This window comes from Trichosurus vulpecula, chromosome 1 (genome assembly GCF_011100635.1).
Source record: "Trichosurus vulpecula isolate mTriVul1 chromosome 1, mTriVul1.pri, whole genome shotgun sequence".
Taxonomy (NCBI): Eukaryota; Metazoa; Chordata; class Mammalia; order Diprotodontia; family Phalangeridae; genus Trichosurus; species Trichosurus vulpecula.
Genome location: NC_050573.1, coordinates 429,943,290 through 429,965,049, shown reverse-complemented (window position 1 = coordinate 429,965,049; position 21,760 = coordinate 429,943,290). Strand labels below are relative to the sequence as shown.

Below are 21,760 nucleotides of genomic sequence, written 5' to 3'. Positions count from 1 at the left end.
GCTGAACAAGCTGTGGTATATGAATGTAACTGAATACTATTGTGCTATAAAAAATGATAAAACAGGCAGATTTCAGAAAAGCCTGTAGAAATGGATGAAAGTGAAATGAGAAGAACCAGAAACAATACTGTATACAGTATTAGCAACATCTTGTGATGATCAACTATGAATGACTCAGCTCTTCTCAGCAACACAATGCTCCAAGAGAAGTACAAAGGACTCATAAAGGAAAATGCTATCCATGTCCCAATAAAGAACTGATGGACTCAGAATGCAGATCAAAGCATATTTTTTCACTTATTTTATTTTTTTCTCATAGGTTTGTTTCCTTTTAATCTGTGTCTTCTTCCACAACTGTGTTGAATGTGGAAACGTGTTTTACATGATAGCACATGTATAAACTATACCAAACTGCCTACCATTTTCAGAAGAAGGGAGGAGAGAGAGAGAGGGAGAATAATTTGGAAGTAAAATCTTGTAAAAATGAATGCTTTCTATCTTGCCCCACAAGAAAGTAAGGGGGAACGGGATAGGAGGGATGATAGAAGGGAAGGCAGATTGAGGGAAGGGGTAATCAGAATGCATGCCATCTTGGGGTGGGGGACAGGAGATAGATGGGGAGAAAATATGGAACTCAAAATCTTGTGGAAATGAATGTTCTAAACAAAAAATAAATACATTTTTTAAAAGATTATAGAAAAAATGAATGCTAAAAATTTTTCTTGATATGTGATTAAGGAAAACAATAAAATACTATTTAAATAAAAAAATAACAACTACTCCCCAAGTCTTGCCATCCAACTAGTTTTGAATTCATCTGATTGAATTATCATTAAATAGGGATCTCTCCATCCTCTTCACAAGAAAAAGTTTGAGATACTTTAACAAAAGCTTTGCTAAAATCTAGGTAAACTATATGTATAGCATTGCCCTCATCTACTAGTCTAGTAATACTGTCAAAGGAGATAGTTTGTCATGACTTGTTATTGAGAAAGCAATGCTGGCTCTTTTGGTCACTGTTTACTTTTTAAAATATTCAACAATCACCTCTTTGAAGAGCTTTTAGAATTTTCCCAGGAATAGAAATCAAACTCACTGACCTAAAATTTGCAAACTATGTTCTCTCCTCTATTTTGAAAACTGGTATGTGTTTGCCCTTCTCAAATTATGTGGTACTGCTCCTGTTTTCCATTATCATTCAAATATCACTGACAGCAACTCAGCATTTGCACTTGCCAGTTCTTTTAGGCCCTGAGGTTGTAGCTGATCTGGGTCATCAAGAGCAGCTAGGTATTCTCTCACTACTGTCTTACTTATCTTGAATATGAAACTCCAGGTTAGTTGTTTTTGTTGTCATTTCCATTGCAAAATTTATTCTCCATTGCAGTGAAAAACAGAAACAGAATACAGAGTTGAACACCTGCCATCTCTCTTTTGTCAGGTACTATTATTTCATCCATCTAAAGGAAGGTTTGAGGCTCCTTTTACTCTCAGCACTGCTTTAAAAGCACCCTTTTTATTATTTTTAGCTCCCCTAGCCAGTCTCATCTCATTCTGAGCTTTGGTGTTTCTGACACTATTTTTAAAGGACTGTGCCATGCTCTTTATATTCATCATCTGTGACCTGAACTTGCTTCCATTTTCTGTGCAGTTCTTTTAAATTACCATGTTTTTTGACATGGCCAATATGAGAATTTGTTTTGCATGACTATGCATATTTGTTTCAAGGGTTTTGTTTTTCTTTTTCCAATGGTGGGGTGGGTGAAGAAGAAAGAATTTTTTTTAATTCAATAAAGTTTAAGTTGGTTGGTAAGTTCCCTATTAGTCCATATTGGACTTTTTGGACAAATTTTTCCTCCTCGTTAGAACTATTTCCCTTTGTATTTTCATAATTTTGTTTTTGAGTACCTCTCATTCACCCAAGTACCCTCCCCTCCCCCATCTCCCAATCCCCAATCCCAGGCTGATTTCCCCTGAAATATTTTAATCTAAGCAAATGTGTATCAGACTATGCCTAAATCTCCTACCCTTACCTATTACAAACTTTAAGATGGGGTGGTCATTTCCTTCCCCAAGTTTCTAATCATTTCTACCTCAACAACTCCTTGAAAATCAGATCCAGAATAGAATTTCTCTTTATTGGTTGTTCCATCTTTCAAAGGATGAAACTATCACTATGCCATAGAAAACTCCAGCAGATGTCTAAATAACTGAAGAAATCTATTACTATTACATCATGTCTCTTCCAGGCTTGTGATGTCTCCCAAACTCTCCATTTATCTCCTCTTTCTATTCAGGTGGTCTGTAATACACTCAAATGACAAAATCATTCTTTTTATTTCTCCTTTTACATTCACACAAATATTCTCCATCATGCTTCCCCTCACCTGGATCCTGTATTTCCTCACATGAATACACCTTGTACACATACCCCTTTCACCTTGTAAAAGGTATATCCACCCAGAGCCATAGTCCAGTCATGGGTTTCATCCTACCTAGTCTTAGTGGGATCAGATTTGCCCCCCTGTATAAGAACCTTTAGATCTTATTGTGTACTGTATGAACTTTTTGATATTTTTGTATAAAGATTTTACTACTGGCTCTTTTTCTGGATTTTCCCTTTTAAATTTTTGGCATTAGAATTATGGAATCAGAATTAATTATGGTATTAGAATATGATGGCTACTCACTAGAGTACTCTGTACTCACTCAGTTTCTTGGCATCTAAGTCAAGAAGAGAAAGTATTATGCAGGTAAATATTTAACAACCAGCTCTCTGAAAAAAATGTAGATAGGAAAATCAATGAAACAAAAAAATCAAGCTCTGATTTGTAGTTTTTAATAACTTCTGAGATATAAATACTAACAACAAATATTTAATAATCAGCTCTCACAAGCAAGTATGAGCTGGCTCTAGCACACCACTTGTTAGGTTACATTCTTACGCAAAAGGACAAGTAACAAGAGGAATGATTTCTCCCCTTTCCCTGACAAAGTTAAGGATTTCCTGTCCTAAGTTCTTATGTAAGAAAAAAATGTATAACAGACACTATTTTCAACTAACTTTTTATTAAAGAAGAAAAAGAGGTGTTCAAATAGATGATTTCTGAATTAACCCTTTGTAAGTTTGAGAACATAATATTAAACGACAATTCAGTGAAAGTATGTTTGCAAGATCCTGAAATAATAGGGTTAGGCAGTTTAATTTCTGAAGATCTAACAATTCATAGCAGAACCAGTAAAATTAAGAAAAAAAGCAGTTAATGTATCTAATAGGCTACATTTCTCAAATATGTGATATTTGAGGAAGCTTTTGACAGATGCTGAATCACAATTTATTATTAAAATACCTAAAAACGTACAGCACTTTCTATACTAATAGACTACACTATTGGTACATGAGAGAATGGCATTTTGAGAGCAGGCTTCTTGTCCTCCTGTTGGTAAAATTAACTGTGAACTTTGAAAGAACTATTTGTCTAAATTTATAGCTGTTAACTTTCTCTAAAAGACAGTCCTTTTCAGATCAAAAGAATCAGATGGTACTACCTCTTCTATATCAAATAAAAATATAGCAAACAGTAAAAAATACATAACATTAAAATTCCAATGAAGTAAAATGTTTTACTGAGGATTGAACAAGGCTTATACCTAGTTTTAAAACTCTGAAGCATAAAGCCTCTACATTCAGCTCACTTTTGGTGTCCAGACACAATTTGTGCAGTTGATACCAGATGTTTGTGAAGGACATTTTATACCTGGGAAGGGAGAGGAGACAAGCCAGTCAGTCAGTCATAGCAGAATTCCAGTTGCAAACTGGCAGCAAGCAAATAGCAAGCAAAGAGCCTTGGACTCTCTTTTTCCAGCTCTTCCCTCAGGACAAAGGGATCTGAATTTTATACCTGGGAATTGGGATGAGACAAGCCACAATCAGTCATGACAGAAATCCAGTTGCAATCTGGCTTTTAGGCAACCAACATGCACATGGCAGATAGATCAGGACCCTCTCTCTCAGGCTCATATACTTCATTTATACATTAAGTTTAATAATATGTGGGGCCATAGTTAACAGAAAACTAAAGTAAATAGCCATGGCTGACATTATTCACTGTGAATTTCCCCTTTCCCTACCTCTACTAGCTTCTAAGTACCATGGTGGCAGAGACCACTTATTATTTAAAATTTTAGTCTTTCCTAGCACAGTGGCCTATACTTACTGGTTACTCAATAAATGGTGCTGAATTAAAATATTTATTTCAGAATTGTATCAGTTTTTCCAGAAATTCTGGGTATTCTAATCTATACAGAGTTTGATATGATAGCTGAAATATTTAGATAAAATAAAAAGGTTGCCACATAGTTAGAAATGGTACAGACAGCCTGGATACAATTTCTGTTCAGTGTCAAGGAACAGAGGTACAAATGTGGTTTCTATTTTTACCACCTCTGCCTTTTCCAAATTTTTCATCTATTAGGGTGAATAGGTACCAGTGGATGTTTGGCCAGCCACTCCTATTACTCCACATCCAACTGCATGCTTTGTTTTAAGTCAACTACTTGAAATAGAAAGAAACAGAAAGAGAACCCTCTCTCATTCATATCTATGTACCACACTCTCTAGTCAATGGTTTCACAAGGTTCTACCTTTAAAAGGTAGAAAAGAATTCTAAGTGATTTAATTTAGAGTAATTGCATTTTATATGTTCTTTGTTACTTCAAGGTTTTTAAAACTTCAATGTTGTTTTGAATACTATTAGAATTTTAAATCAATTACTAAGTAAAACATTTTCATTGTTGTAATTTCTAATACATCCCAATAAGCTAATTTAAAACTGAATTCTTTAATTTCATACCTATGCATTTTCTTTACTGCTTTACTAGCTATGACTACCTTCAATTTTTCTAGGTTAAGAAATTTGCTAACAATGTATTTTGTAGAAAATTACAGATAGACCTATCAGATTAGCTTTTTACTTATTGCTTAATATATCACAAGTAAATAATAAATTTTAATAAATCATAAATTAGATAATGTGAAATGTAATTACTTCTGTAACTACTTGTACTGAAGAACTGGTAAAACTTGTATGCTGATAGTGGCAAATGGAAAGGAATATACTGGATACCAACTAACCTGGCAGTACCTGGTATCTGTATAATACTTCAGTCATAGGTTTTGTTATAATTTCAAGGCAAATATTAAATATCCAAGCTTTTCATATTACCCACAACATTTAAGGTAGTGTAGGCTTCTTCCTGATGAGGAAGCTGAAGCTGACACAGGTTTAAGTATATCTCCCAAGGTCATAAAGCTCTTACATGTCAGAGGCTGACTTGAACCCATGCCTTCTGCTCTAACTATACCAGGTAGCCTCTCTGCTTACATTGACATCTCTGACACAATTTAAAAGCCAATATTCTTAGTAACTGTACTCAATGCAATCCTAATTCCATTACAATAAAGTTCATCAATGCACCATTAATTTATTTCCAGAGTTTGAGGGATATTTTATAGATTTAGTCTAATTTCTAAAAATTTCTTAGCAAAGGCACTTTAAAGAACCAAGTAAGTTAGTAAATAGATTTGTCTGGTGTTTTATTATTAAATTCAAAATTCTTTCTTGTTATATTTGCCAGATGTGTACACAGGAACACATAAATAAAGTTTAACATAAAAATAAAGTTTCATGTTTTCTTTCTAAAGGATTAATGTAGGATCCTACATTAATAGATAAAACGATGATTATGTAATATAATCAAAATAAGTGATAATTAATAAAATTAATCAGCAAATATTTATTGAATGTCCATATAGGAGACCCGTGGGGGTTATAAATTAGCACGGGACATGGTCCTCATGTAGATCTGTGAACAACCCCACATTCATGAAGATTTTTACCCAAGTTTTTCTCTCAGAGGCTTTGCACATTTAAATCACATTTTTCCTAGCAGAATATTTTAATACTTTTTCACTTTTTTGTGGTTCTACTCTATCTCCCTTTACTAATGAAGAAGCATTATTATTTCCATGGGAATTTAACTTCATTGGCCTTTTAGAATTAGTAAACTTTAAGGGATGAACTAAAAATAAATAAAGCATTATTAGTCTGCTATACCTTAAGGGATTATAATGAAACCACAAAAGCATACCAGAAAATTGGCACAATTTTCTTTTTAAATTAAAAGAGTAAGCTAATATACCTATAAGTAATGAATATTATATCCACACATTGAAAGAATATAGATTTTCTCTAAATAGTTAAAATACAAATTCTGCTTCCATGACAATGAAAAAGATTACTTATAGCAACTTGACACAGACTGGAAGACAGGAGAAAGAAAAAGAAGTTGGTTTATATAGATAATATTTTGTCCTTTTTCTAGTAACTGAGGTGAGGAAAACAGGCCAAGGTAAGACTGTAAACACAGAAGCCTTTATAAATCGGATACTATCAACTACTTTTCACCCATGTTTTCATAGAAAAACATGTCTTGAACAAAGTAAATATGGAAACTGTAATTTCACTGGTGTAAGAAACTCCTAATTGAAGAATTACTTCTACCAATGCAAGGCAATACCTTCTATACAACTTCAAGACTTAAAGCAGGAGTCCCTGAACTTTGTGGTGTCGTGGACCCCTTTTAGTAGCTTGATGAAGTCTGTGGGACTCTTCTCAAAATAATGCTTGTTGTCTACATTCATAATTTAATTAAATGCTAAATTCTTTAAATATTAGAGAAACTTAAGATGTAAAATTATTCCCATCCAAATTCACAGAGCTCTTGAAACCTATCCATGGTTCCCTTTCTATGGACTCCAAGTTAAGAGTCCCTATCTTGGATAGTTGCTTGGAGAACTGAGAGGTTAAGTGACTTAGCCAGGGTTTCACAGTCAGTATGTTTCAGACGTGGAACTCAAGCCTGAGTCTTCCTGATGCCCAAGTAAAGTTTTCTATTAACTATACAACACTGCATTTTTTTATTTCAAAAAATATTATTACTATGGAAGGGTTCTGGATGCTGCAAAGGCATCTTATGCTTACATATAGTTATGAAATTCATATAAAACTACTAAATTAAAAACAAAAAAGTATAGATGAAACAAAATACAATGCATACATATAAAATCAGGAATGACAAAGTGAACAGGAATCAGATTTCAGAGTCCTAACTCCACACCAAAATATCTCAAACACTACATTTGCTTTCAAAGATTAAAATTAAAACTTCCCCTACAAACTAGGTTCCTAAGGTTTTTTTATATAAGTATAACATATTCAGTTTTTAATATTTATGCAGCCTTTGGTTTATGAAGTCAGCAGGATGGTGACAGGAAGAAAGAAGTAAACTATACTGATCAGGCGGCAGAGGGAGCTAATGCATTGCCTTAGTTTACTGTTATTCCTCTCTGCCTCTCTCCTTTAAGGGTCCAGGAAATTTTTAGGTTGATTTACATGAGGGCATTTGATTTTAAAATACATTTTATGGATTTTGAAGTTTTCTTACTGTTTTTCCAAGATATTTATCATGTGCTTCAATTTGAAGCATAAAAAGTCGAAAAAAAATTCTTAACATTTTCAATTATATGATTAGAAAAATGTTGTTCAACATCATTTGACTTTCCCAATGCTCCCAATAATGATCCCTTGGCTAATTGCTTATAAAACTAATTAAACTTTTTTCATATTGTAGCTATTACTCATAATATTGCAGAATGTTTTAGAAAGGTGCCTAGAGATTCAGTAGCTTCATTTTGCAGTTGGGAAAACTGAAGAAGCCCAGAGCAGTGATGACTTGTTCAAGGTCACATAGCAAATTAAGAGAGCTGAGGCTGGAATCCAGGTCAGGAGTCAGGTCTCTTGACTCTAAATTTAATACTTCTTCCATTATATCAAGCTAAAATATAAAGACTTTTTGGAAGATAATGCTATTATCTAAAACTGAACAACTGTACGACAAATTTCTTTGATTTTGCCCTTTCCCAAAAGGATACTAAACTTGACTTTATTGTAATCACTACTGCATGGTGGTTTATCCACAGTTTAAAGAGCCATTTGTTCATGAAGTAAAATCTCTACTTTTTGAACCTTTAGAATATTACACTAAAAACTTTTAAAGGCACATCACATTTTCACAACTCTGGGTATTAATGAATATTATCAGTGGGAAAAGGACTTTTTCAGAAACTTTCAGCGGTCAAGATAAAAACGAGCTTAGATCTTCCCTAGCCTGAGAGCCAAAACTATCTAAAGAAGTTCTTAGTGAATACTTTGAAAAGTAGAATAGGCCATACTTACCTCGGACAAGTGATTTCCAACACAGTTTGTGAAACAATCGGAATTTGCTATACATTTTCTACATTTCCAACAACGAAGAATAGCTATTTCTTCTTGGCTATACATTTTAATTCCCATTTCAAGTCTTTTCATCTGTATGGAAATATTAATGTAATTTTTTCATTAGGAAGGAACTAGGATGACTAAACATGTTTTGTTAAGTTCTAAGCAGTGCATCAATTATATTTAGGGATAGACCACTCTATTTGATGATGGCAATAATTTTCATGCTTTTTCCCCCCATCAACTAATCTTTCTGTAGAATGTTTTAATGTTAACAATAATGAACTATTAACTTTGTTCCATATCACCTCCCCTGCTAATGGTAGCAAAAAGCAATTACTGAGGGGACCATTAAAATTACTATGGTGGTTTAAAAATAACTGTGGTAAAAGCTATAAATGTTTTTCATTAAGTTGGGGTATTGTTTAGGACATATAGTAATTTTAAATTATGATTTAACAACTTATCTTTTGTGTTTATCCATGTGTTCCTAATTGCTGCAAGAATCAGAAAAGCTTGCTTTATGACCGTATGTAATGATTTTCATCCTACAAACTGTTCTCAGCAAACCACATACCTTAGCATCTATAGTAAAAATTAGGAGACTCAGGAAATATTTTCATAATATTCATTATCCTGTATCTCACATGAGCTAATAATTATGAAGTACTTAGCACAGTGCCTGGTACATGGTAAGCACTATATAAATGTCAGCTATTATTATTATTACATTCCAATGCGGGCTTTCATATCAAATTTTACTCTAAGCTAATTTGAAACATTGTTTTATAGAAACATTACAAGGAATTTATTTTTTTTAATTTAAATTTATTTATTTAACATATTTGATTTTCAGCATTGATTTTCACAACAGTTTGAATTACAAATTTTCTCCCCATTTCTACCCTCCCCCCACTCCAAGATGGCATATATTCTGGTTGCCCTGTTCCCCAGTCAGCCCTCCCCTCTATCACCCCCCTCCCCTCTCATCCCCTTTTCCCTTCCTTTCTTGTAGGGCAAGATAAATTTCTACGCCCCATTGCCTGTGTATCTTATTTTTTAGTTGCATGCAAAAACTTTTTTTTTTTGTTTTTGAACATGTTTTTAAAACTTTGAGTTCCAAATTCTCTCCCCTCTTCCCTTCCCACCCACCCTCCCTAAGAAGTCGAGCAATTCAACCTAGGCCACAGGTGTATCATTATGTATAACCCTTCCACAATACTCATGTTGTGAAAGGCTAACTACATTTTGCTCCTTCTCAACCCATCCCGCTTTATTGAATTTTCTCCCTTGACCTTGTCCCCTTTCCAAAGTGTTTGTTTTGATTACCTCCACCCCCATCTGCCCTCCCCTCCATCATCATCCCCCCTTTTATTTTTTTTATCTTCCTCCCTCTTCTTTCCTGTGGGGTAAGATACCCAACTGAGTATGTATGGTATTCCCTCCTCAGGCCAAATCTGATGAGAGCAAGGTTCACTCATTCCCCCCTCACCTGCCCTCTCCCCTCCTCCCACAGAACTGCTTCCTCTTGCCACCTTTATGCGAGATAATCCACCCCATTCTATCTCTTCCTGTCTCCCTCTCTCAGTATGTTGCTCTCTCATCCCTTAATTTCATTTTATTTCTTTCAGATATCTTCCCTTCATCTTCAAATCACCCTGTGTCTGCTCTCTCTCTTTTACATATATATATATATATATGTAATATATATATATATAAAAACACACATATATATAAACACACACATATATATACATACATACACATACATACATATACACATATATATACATACATACACATTCACTTATATATATACATAAACATATGTGTGTGTATATGTATATATATATGTATATATATATATATATATATATACATATATATATATATGCATATTCCCTTCAGCTACCCTAATACTGAGGTCTCATGAATCATACACATCATCTTTCCATGTAGGAATGTAAACAAAACAGTTCAACTTTAGTAAGTCCCTTGCAATTTCTCTTTCTTGATTGCCTTTTCATGCTTCTCTTGATTCTTGTGTTTGAAAGTCAAATTTCCTATTCAGCTCTGGTCTTTTCACTGAGAAAGCTTGAAAGTCCTCTATTTTATTGAAAGTCCATATTTTGCCTTGGAACATGATACTCAGTTTTGCTGGGTAGGTGATTCTAGGTTTTAATCCTAGCTCCACTGACCTCTGGAATATCGCATTCCAAGTCCTTTGATCTCTTAATGTAGAAGTTGCCAGATCTTGGGTTATTCTGATTGGGTTTCCACAATACTCAAATTGTTTCTTTCTGGCTGCTTGCAGTATTTTCTCCTTGATCTGGGAGCTCTGGAATTTGGCAACAATATTCCTAGGAGATTTCTTTTTGGGATCTATTTGAGGAGGCTATCGATGGATTCTTTCCATTTCTATTTTGTCCTGTGGCTCTAGAATATCAGGGAAGTTCTCCTTGATAATTTCTTGAAAGATGATATCTAGGCTCTTTTTTTGATCATGGCTTTCAGGTAGTCCAATAATTTTTAAATTATCTCTCCTATTTTCCAGGTCAGTGGTTTTTCCAAGGAGATATTTCACATTGTCTTCCATTTTTTCATTCCTTTGGTTTTGTTTGATAATATCCTGATTTCTCATCAAGTCACTAGCTTCCACTTGCTCCAATCTCATTTTTAAAGTAGTATTTTCTTCAGTGGTCTTTTGGACCTCCTTTTCCATTTGGCTAATTCTGCCTTTCAAGGCATTCTTCTCCTCATTGGCTTTTTGGAGCTCTTTTGACATTTGAGTTAGTCTGTTTTTTAAGGTGTTGTTTTCTTCAGTGTATTTTTCAGTAATTTTGGGTCTCCTTTAGCAAGTCATTGACTTGTTTTTCATGGTTTTCTCGCAAGCTTCTCATTTCTCTTCCCAATTTTTCCTCTACTATTCTAACTTGCTTTTCCAAATCCTTTTTGAGCTCTTCTATGGCCTGGGGCCAGCTCATGTTTTTCTTGGAGGCTTTTGTTGTAGGCTCTTGCACTTTGTTGTCTTCTTTTGGCTGTATGTTTTGGTCTTCTTTGTCACCAAAGAAAGAATCCAAAGTCTGAGACTGAATCCGGGTGTGCTTTCGCTGCCTGGCCATATTCCCAACCAACTAACTTGACCCTTGAGTTTTTCAGTGGGGTATGACTGCTTGTAGACTAACAAGTTCTATGTTCCACGTTTGGGGGGGAGGTGCCAGCTCTGTCACACCAGCACTACTCCTTCCCCAAGAACCCCCAGCCCGGGCTGGGCTTAGATCTTCAACAGGCTGTGCACTCCTTCCACTCCCGCAGCTTTTCCCACTAACCTTCTCCGCAGTCTTTGGTGTTTGTGGGTCGAGGGGTCTGGTAACTGCCGCAGCTCACATATTCAGGGCGCTAGGGCCCCCTCTGCCCGGCTTCTGGTCTGGATAGTCCACGCCGCTCAGGCTGGGCTCTGCTCCACTCCGTTCCCAGCTCCCAGCTCCCAGCTCCGTGTGGAATAGACCTCACCCAGAGACCATCCAGGCTGTCCTGGGCTGGAGCCCTGCTTCCCTCTGCTGTTCTGTGAGTTCTGCCATTCTAGAATTGGTTCAGAGCCATTTTTTATAGGTTTTTGGAGGGACTCGGTACGGAGCTCACTCTAGTTCCTGCTTACCAGCCGCCATCTTGGCTCCGCCCCTCAGGAATTTATTTTTTTAAAAGTCTTAATATACTTAGTAATCTACCTGAGCATTATTTTTCTTCAAAGAAAGCATTTTTAACCTTCATTTAAATGTCACCTGTTAAACGGTTAAATTACTTTGTCAGTTAAATTATTTATCTCAAATCATAAATATAAAAATAACAACTCGTATGACACTTAAGGGAATGCAATATCTTCAAAAAGATGACAGAAAAGTAAATTCCTTAAGAGTAACCTTATTTTCTAATTCAAATCCTAAGAAAAAAAAAGCAACAACCTGACAGCTTTCATACCAGAAGAGGGCAAAAACGAGAAAAAATGAGCACAAGTAGAAAATCTTTGGTAAATAAAGCACATGCTAATGTACACAAGGGGTGTTTTCCCCCCACTAGGTGTTATGAAAATCTTCACCCAGTTATTTATTTCCCTCCTCCCACATTTTTTAAAACAACTTTTTCTCAGGCTATTAATCCCTCTCTGCCTGTTACCAATCTCATTAGCCATTATCAATTATTAGAAAACTCCCCAATGCCTGATGATCTCTTGACTCTGTACTCAGAAATCCCAAATATTTTCTCCCTTTCTTTCCTTTTGTATTAGAATTTACCATTTTTATTTAAGAGTTCCTTGAGATCATTAATTTTTTTATTGTTCTTTAATATCCTTATAATACTTCCTCAACAAATGTTCATTTACAATGGTTCTGTCATCTCACACATGTGATTGCTTGTCACATGAATCATGAAAATAATATTTTCCCTTCTAATTTCTTCAGCTCACTTTTTTCTTCTTTGAAGGAATAAACATGCTACCAGGAAAAATTTCTCTCAGTAGAAAGTGCTTTGTTATAACAAAGTGTTAAAATTAAGATTAACCAGCTACTCAACACTAGGGTGAGAAAAGATCATTTTGTTATACTTATGATACCTACTCATCTCTATACAGGGAAAGAGCAGCAGAGACATTAGGTATCCAAATGTATTTCCAGATCTTCACAAAGATTCTAATAGTGAGCTGGGGCTTTATGCCTATTCCTAATCCTTTACCAAAGATGCTTGATTTCCAAACCTAACTTGAGGACAAAGAAGAAAGCAAGGGATGGCAGGGGGAGGAAAGAATAGGCCTTTATTAAGCACCTACTATGTACAAGGACCTGTGTAAGTGCTTTACAAATATTATACAAATATTAACTTGTTCCTTCTATTCCTACTGCCTATGATAATAGATCTCTTCTGTCCTTTATGACTTAACTTCTTAAAAAGGCTGTCCCCCATGGTGGCCTCTACTTTCTCTCTTCTCACTTTCTTTTCAACTTCTAACAATCTGGGTTCTGACCTCTTCATTCCACCAAAACTGCTTCCTCTTAAGTTATGAATGATCTCTCACTTGCCAAGCCCAGTGGCCTTTTTTCAATTCTCTTTCTTCTTGGTCTCTCTGCAGCCTTTGACATTGTTGTTGATCAGTCTCTCCTCCTTGATACTCTCTTCTCTCTAGGTTTCAGGCCACCATGCTCTCCTGGTTTTCCTTCTGCCTATCTGATCACTCCTCTTTCCTATGCTGTATCTTCCTCCTAATCACACCACAGGTGTCCCTCAAGGTTCTGTCCTCTTCTTGTCTCACTATACTGTTCCACTTGGTGATTTCATCAGTTACCATGGATTTAATTGCTATCTCTATACTGATGATTCGCAAATCTACTTAATTTGCTACAATCTCTCTGCTGACCTCCAATTTTACTCCTCCAACTGACTTTTAAACATCTCTAAAAAGATGTTCCATAGACATCTTACACTCAACATATCCAAAATGGAAATGATCTTTCTCCTTAAACTTTACCCCACTCTTACCATCTCTTTTACCCTAGAGGGCAACGTCATCCTCCCAGTGCTCAGACTTACAAACCTCTAGGAGTCACTGTGGATTTCTCACACTTGGTCTCACCCTCTATGACCAAGCTGTTCTCAAGGCCTGTTGATTTCACCTTGGCAACATGCCCACTTCTCTCTTCTGACCCTACCACAACTCTAGTGGTCCTCATCACCTCACACCTGGATTACTGCAATAGCCTGCTGGTGGGTCTGCCTGTCTCAAGTCTCCCCCACTCCAATCCATCCTCCATTTAGCCAATAAAGTGATTTTCCTAAAGTATAGACCTAATCATGTTGTCCACTCCTCACCAACCAACTCAATAAATTCCAGGGGCTTCCTATTGCTGCCAATATCAAATGTAAAATGTTCTTTTTGGCATTCAAAGCCCTTCATAACTTTCCAGTCTTTTTACTTTACTCCCTGACACACATTTTTCAATACAGCAACACTGGCTTCCTGGCTATTGCATAAATAAGGCACTTCATCTCTTGGCTTCAGGCATTTCCTCTCATTTTCCTCCATTTCTGGAACACTTTCTTTCTTCTGCTCCGACTACTGACTTCTCTGACTTTCCTTTAAGTCCTAACTAAAATCCCATCTTTTCCTATAAGCCTTTTCCAATCCCTCTTAATTACAGCGCCTTCCCTTTGTTAATTATTTTCTATTTATCCTGTATAGAGCCTGCCTTGTAAATATTTGTTTGCATCTTGTCTCCCCCATTAGATTGTAAGCTCCTGAGGACAGGGTCTATCTTTTGCTTCTTCTTGGTATCATCAGTGTTTGGCATGGTACCTGGCAAATAGTAAGCACCTGGCACATAATAAGTGCTTCATAAGTGTTAATTATCTCATTTGAACCTTACAACCTTGAGGAGCAGGTGCCATTACTGTCCCTATTTCACAGTTCAGGAAACTTAGGGAAACAGAGCTTAAGTGATTTGCCCAGGGTCACACAGGTAATGAGGCTAGATTTGAACTCAGCCCTTCTTGAATCCAGGCGTAGCCCTCTATTTACTAGGTCAACTAGTCACTTCTACACAAAAATGTATACACTACTTTTCAATCTTTCTCCTGTCGTTCTCTCAGAAATATACCCCAGTCGGGGTGGAGCCAAGATGGTGGCTGGAAAGCAGGGACTCGCTTAAGCTCTCCTCCAAATCCCTCCATACATGCTCTAAACAAATTCTAGAGCTGCAAAACCCATGAAATAGCAGAGGTAAGCAGGTCTCCAGCCCAGGACAGCCTTGACGGTTGCAAAGAAGGACCTATCACATGGTGCTGGGAGCAGAGCACAGCCCAGCGTGGGCCGCGCAAGGACAGACCTGGAGCTGAGATTGGGCGGGGCAGGCCTGAGGGCCATGAAACACTGAACTGTAGCGGTTACCAGACTTCTCAACCCACAAACGCCAAAGACCACTGAGTAGGTTAGTGGGAAAACTTCCAGATCCAGGAGAGAGAAGTGCAGGTCCAGCCCGAACCCCAGAGGCAGTAGAGGTCAAGACCTGGCCGGGGCGGCAGAGAGCTCCTGCAGTTGCTTCCAGAGCTCCAGCTTTAGTGGCTTCTGGTCATAGGCCCACCCAGTGGGAGGAATCAAGTGGCGGATCAGAGCAGGAATGCAGGGAGTGCTTGGGTTCTCTTGCTTTGCCTTGCTTGGATCTGGGTCATGGTCCTGGTTGGTGGTTCCTGCGGGAGGAGGAGTTCTTGTATGGCAGAGCTTGAGGTGACAGTAGAGTAGAAGTAGCAGAAGTAGCTCTGAAAACAGCAGCACAGCCCCTAAAGCTTGGGACAAAATACTTTCCACTCTAAAAGCAGTCATACCCTGACAAAAAGTTCAAGGGTCAAGTAGTTGGCTGGGAACATGAACAGGCAACGAAAAAGGACACAGACTATTGAATATTTTTTTGGTGACAAAGAAGATCAAAACATACAGCCAGAAGAAGTCAACAAGGTGAAAAAGCCTACATCAAAAGCCTCCAAGAAAAACATGAATTGGTCTCAGGCCATGGAAGAGCTCAAAAAGGATTTGGAAAAGCAAGTTAGAGAAGTAGAGGAAAAATTGGGAAGAGAAATGAGAAGGATGCGAGAAAACCAGGAAAAAACATGTCAATGACTAGCTAAAGGAGACCCAAAAATACTGAAGAAAATAACACCTTAAAAATAGACTAACTCAAATGTCAAAAGAGCTCCAAAAAGCCAATGAGGAGAAGAATGCCTTGAAGGAGGTCCAAAACACCACTGAAGAACATGCCACCCTAAAAATTAGACTGGAGTAAGTGGAAGCTAGTGACTTTGTAAGAAATCAAGAAATAATAAAACAAAACCAAAGGAATGAAAAAATGAAAGACAATGTGAAATATCTCATGGGCAAAATAATTGACCTGGAGAACAGATCCAGGAGAGATAATTTAAAAATTACTGGACTACCCGAAGGCCATGATCAAAAAAAGAGCCTAGACATCATCTTTCAAGAAATTATCAAGGAAAACTGCCCTGATATTCTAGAGCCAAAGGGTAAAATAGAAATTGAAGGAATCCACCAATCGCCTCCTAAAAAAGATCCTAAAAATAAAACTCCTAGGAATATTGTTGCCAAATTCCAGAGCTCCCAGATGAAGGAGGAAATAGTGCAAGCAGCCAGAAAGAAACAATTTGAGTACTGTGGAAACACTATCAAAATAATACAAGATCTAGCAGCTTCTACATTAAGGGATCCAAGGGCTTGGAATGTGACATTCCGGAGGTCAACGGAGCTAGGATTAAAACCAAGAATCACCTACCCAGCAAAACTGAGTATCATGCTCTAAGGCAAAATATGGATTTTCAATAAAATAGAGGACTTTTAAGCTTTCTTAATGAAAAGACCAGAGCTGAATTGAAATTTTGACTTTCAAATACAAGAATCAAGAGAAGCATGAAAAGGTAAACAGGAAAGAGAAATCCTAAGGGACTTTCTAACGTTGAACTGTTTTGATTACATTCCTACATGGAAAGATGATGTTTGCAATTCATGAGACCTTTCTTGGTATTAGGGTAGTTGAAGGGAATATATGTATATATAGACAGTGGGTATAGGGTGAGTTGAATATGAAGGGATGATATCTAAAAAATAAAATAAAATTAAGGTGTGAGAGAGGAATATATTGAGAGAGGGAGAAAGGGGGAGATAGAACAGGGTAAATTATCTCACATAAAAGTGGCAATAAAAAGCAGTTCTGTTGGAATGGAAGAGGAGGCAGGTGAGGGGGAATGAGAGAATCTTGCTCTCATCAGATTTGACTTGAGGAAGGAATAACATACACACTCAATTGGGTATCTTACCTCACAGGAAAGAAGGGGGAAGGGGATAAGAATGGGGGGATGACAGAAGGGAGGGCAGATAGGGGGAGGAGGTAATCAAAAGCAAACACCTTTGAAAAGAGATAGGGTCAAGGGAGAAAATTCAATAAAGGGGGACAGGACAGGATGGAGGGAAACATAGTCTTTCACAACATTATTATTGTAGAAGTGTTTTGCATAATGATACAAGTGTGACCTATGCTGAATTACTTGCCTTCTCAGGGAGGGTGAGTGGGAAGGGAAGAGGGGAGAGAATTTGTAACTCAAAGTTTTACAAGCAGATGCTCAAAAAACAGATGTTTTTGCATGCAGCTGGGAAACAAGATATATGGTGAATGGGGTATAGAAATCTATCCTGCCCTACAAGAAAGTATGGGGAAAAGGAATGGGGGGGGGCAGAGGAGGGAGAGAAGGGAGGGCAGACTGGGGAAAGGGGCAATCAGAATATATGCCATCTTGGAGTGGTGGGAAGATAGAAATGGGGCGAAAATTTGTAACTCAAAATCTTGTGGAAATCAATGTTGAAAACTAAAAATATTAAATAATAAAATGTGAAAATTGAAAAAATATATACCCCAGTCATAAGTCCTTAAACCTCAATATACCATTTCAATCTTAAGAATCATTTTGAGAATGTGAAAATTTGATTGGAGAAAATTTTAGAGGCTCTTCATTAGTGAGAATTCTAAAGACTAATGATGATGGCTTAGCAACTGCTTAGAGCCCAAATGCTCAATTTTTCTTTTCATCCATATTTTAGAAAATATTATCATAAAGGGAAAAATGAATCTATACCACTTCTATATCTTGCTAACCTAGAGAAAAGCTTTACAAATATTATCCAAAATATATTTGCTACTATTCACATTACACAAAAGCAACCAGGTGCTGTCTGTGGAGCTGAATCCAGGCAACAAAAATCCCTGTCCAAGATCTAAAACTCTCACAAAAATGACTGTCTGCTTAGGTCAGATTTTGGCATATCTATAGTTCCTATGAAGGTGAAAATAATTGTACATATCTACAAAGGATATTAAAAATGTGCTGGTTCATCTTAAACTAGCTGGTCATATTAGCACTGTTGGGAAAGTTTTCTCAGAGTTGTGATCTGAACATCTGGTACTAAACAAATTCTATAAAGTACATTTTCAGAGAATCCTTGACCTTTCTACATCCTTTGTTGAATCCCTCTTTTCCTTGAGTTATGAGTATACATGTTCTATTTTATAGGGCTCAGGATGTTGTATGTACATGAGGAATGAATTTGTCTTTTGTGGCTCTTCTCTATATCTGAGCCAGGTCAAGGGAATCCAGAAATGGCATCTCTTGAGCAGTAGGACAGAATTAAGTAGGGTAACAAAACTAACAACACTTGCTTTATATAGTATCATAGGATTAAGTTCAAATCCTGCCTCTGATGTTTATACTTGTATGACCTCTATAAAATAACAACTTTCCTGGGCCTCAGTTTCCTGATATGTAAAATGAAGAGGTTGTACTCGATAGCTTCTGAGGTCCCTTCCAGCTCTAGATCTAATACTCTATGATCTATAAATCCTGTGACCCTCATGCTTCTGAAGATTCTCCTCCATATTCATGACCAGAGAGTGGGTTTTGAAAATGATGCAAAAGAAGTCTTAATCAACACTGATTAATTCAATGACCAAAAATGATTCCAAAGGGATAATGATGAAGCAGACTATCCATCTCCTGAGAGCGTTGACAGAATCAAGATGCTAAAGGAGACATATACTTTTGGACATGGCCAATGAAGGAATTTGTTTTGCTTGTGTATACTTATTTGTTACAAGGGGTTTCTTTTTCTTTTTGCTATGGGAGAAGGGAGAGTGACAAAAAAGTAAATATCTTAAATGAAAAATAAGATAAAATATAAAAAAAACTTAATCCAGGAGCTTTACATAAATAAGAACACTGCATGAAAGAGAAGAATCCGAAAAAATAAAATGGGAAACTACATTAAGAACCTTTTTTGAGATGAACTTTAAAATAAGATACCACTGCTTGGCAAAGAAAAACTTTAGGGAAATGGGTAGGGAAAATTATTATCGACTGATTTGATAAGGAAAAGCTTAAGACTGTGGAGGAATTTTAATTCTATTTTGAAGGAGTATCAGAAATAGTTGTGAGGAAAAATGCAGAATGTATACAACTAAGTTAAACGAACATAGGTTTCATAATTTTATGTATTTCTCTGAAAATGTAAATTCTGATGTGATATTACATATAACATATATGATACAATAATATAAGAAGCAATAAATTACATTTTAAAGAGGTAAACTGAATAAGAGGGCTTAGATTTTTCTTCTGTTAAATTACCTCACGAAGAGCTATTTAAAGTTATCTTAGTCATTATTCATATCTGAAATAGCTATCAGATTCAAAAGCACAGAGCCCACTCAGATAAAACAGGACAAATATGCCATCAAGGTGTTAAATAGAATAAGCACTCTGAATTGAGAGAAGAGCAAAATTGCCATCTAGTGGTAAAACAATAATAAGACATGATTTTATGGTATAACTTGTTCTAGGACCTTTGTCAAATGTAGGAAAATGATACTGATAACAAATTTCACGCAAATACATGAAATATATTTAGGATGAGGTCCCCAACTCGGTGTCATCCTCATTTCCTCACTCACAGCTCTTCCCATCTCTATGTATGCACTCTCACAGTCACCACCCTTTCCTACTTGTGTATCTATCTCCCTGGCTCAGGCTATTATCGCCTCCCTCTGAGACCACTGAAGCAGTTTTCTATTTGATCTCTCTGCCCCTCTCCACCCCAACTCATCCCCCACACTAATGATGCAATCCCCCTCCTCGATAAATTCCTGTGGATCCCTACTATCTCTAGCACCAAATATGATATGCTATATTTCATATTTAAAATACTTAACAATTTGGTCCCTTTCTACATTTTAACACATCCCTTTCAATCACAGACTATATAAGACCTCATGCAGTTCTTCATACAGAATGTTCAATCTCCCATCTTCATGCCTTAATAATCTCATGCCTGGGCAGCTAGGGGGCGCCATAGTGCACAGAGCTCCAGGCCCGAAGTCAGGAAGGTTCATCTTCCTGAGTTCAAATGTGACTTCAGACACTAGCTGTGTGACTCTGGGCAAGTCACTTAACCCTGTTTGCCTCAGTTTCCTAATCTGTCAAATAAGCTGGAAAAGGAAATAGAAAACCATTCCAGTAGCTTTGCCTAGCAAACACCAAATAGGGTTGTGAAGACATGACTGAAATGCCTGAACAACAACAAAACTGGAATACTCTTTCTTTTTACCTTGACCTCTAAGGATCCCCGAACTCCTTCAAACTCAGTTCAAGTGCCACCTTTTACAGTAGGCAATTCCTGGTCTTCCTAATGCTTTCCCATCCAAAGTTACCTAATGTCTGCTTTGGATGTGTCTTCATTTCCCTATATATGTACAGTACAGTTAAGAACTTTGAGGGCAGGAACTTTTCCATCCTTGTCTTTGAATCCCGAGTATTTAGCAAAGTACTTTGCATAAGTGAGCTTATTAAATGTTTATTGATCGATAAACTTACTAAATGATGGTTCAATTAAATGAAGGATGCATATACTCTTAGGCAAAAAGGGGGAAAAATCTACACTCAGAAAATTCAACCTCTTAGATAAATGGTCTTTAAATAAAGGAGGTCTCTGAAGGAGTCTGCACTACATTTGAAAAATAAGCAAGAGCTATCGCATACATCCCAAAACTCCTAGATTATTGACCTATCATGTCTTCCATGGGGCTTGAATAATAACAACAATAAAGACTGTGTTTGCACATTTAAGTTAATTTCACTAAAGTCCAGCTCTGGGATCTCATTTTGGGGGCTGAGGTGACAATAGATTATTGAAGGCTACGCCAGTGAATCAGAAGGTTTTGCAGCTTAGGAGCAGCTTAACAAAGTATGGAATGGCTGATCACTAGCAGGTGCAGTCATTAAATGATGAATTCTTTGGCCAGGGTGATACAGGGTACAAAGAAAAATACAAAATGGTCTACATTCCTATGTGGTCTCCTGCTGCCACAAAGATGATGGCAATTTTGCCCAAAATGAAAACATGGTTAAGAATCAGATAGTTTTCAGATCATCTGATAAATATTGGTATTCTAAATGCGATATTTTTTTACAGTGAAAAATTATCAACTGCTAGAAGGCTATAACATTCATATTTACATTCTTTCTATAAATGAAACTAAAGTAGTTAGATAAGAAGAGCCTGTAAGTTTTCCTTCCACAGAAGCAAATAAAACAAATGGCAATGAAAAGCAACAAGAAGCATTTCTTGTAGGGTGCTCAGTTCCATATCTTGTCTTGCAGTGTATATTATGAGCACAAATAGACTGTCATAAAAATAATTACAACTTATGTATCAATGTCTGTGGAAGAGAATGAAGAAGCAGATATAGCTATCAGTAAAACTCTACATAATGAAAGCTGTGCGATATCCATTTGCGATGAGTATTTCAACTCTGCAATGTTTT

The 21,760-nt window shown here is 36.7% G+C and overlaps 1 protein-coding gene across 3 annotated transcripts in view; it reads right to left on the bottom strand.

Moving 5' to 3' along the window:
* RNF180 (ring finger protein 180) overlaps positions 1-21,760 on the bottom strand; it is a 272,283-nt gene that overhangs the window by 211,490 nt on the left and 39,033 nt on the right. For 2 of the 3 annotated variants that reach the window (XM_036768877.1, XM_036768883.1), the window contains 2 exons: positions 8,298-8,429; positions 3,759-3,902 (listed from right to left, as the gene is read on the bottom strand). Coding sequence is in view for 1 of the 3 variants with exons in the window: in XM_036768869.1 (XP_036624764.1) it covers positions 8,298-8,429 (132 nt within the window). In the remaining 2 variants the exon portion in view is untranslated. The remainder of the gene's footprint in view (positions 1-3,758; positions 3,903-8,297; positions 8,430-21,760) is intronic. The other variant, XM_036768869.1, reaches the window with a different exon arrangement.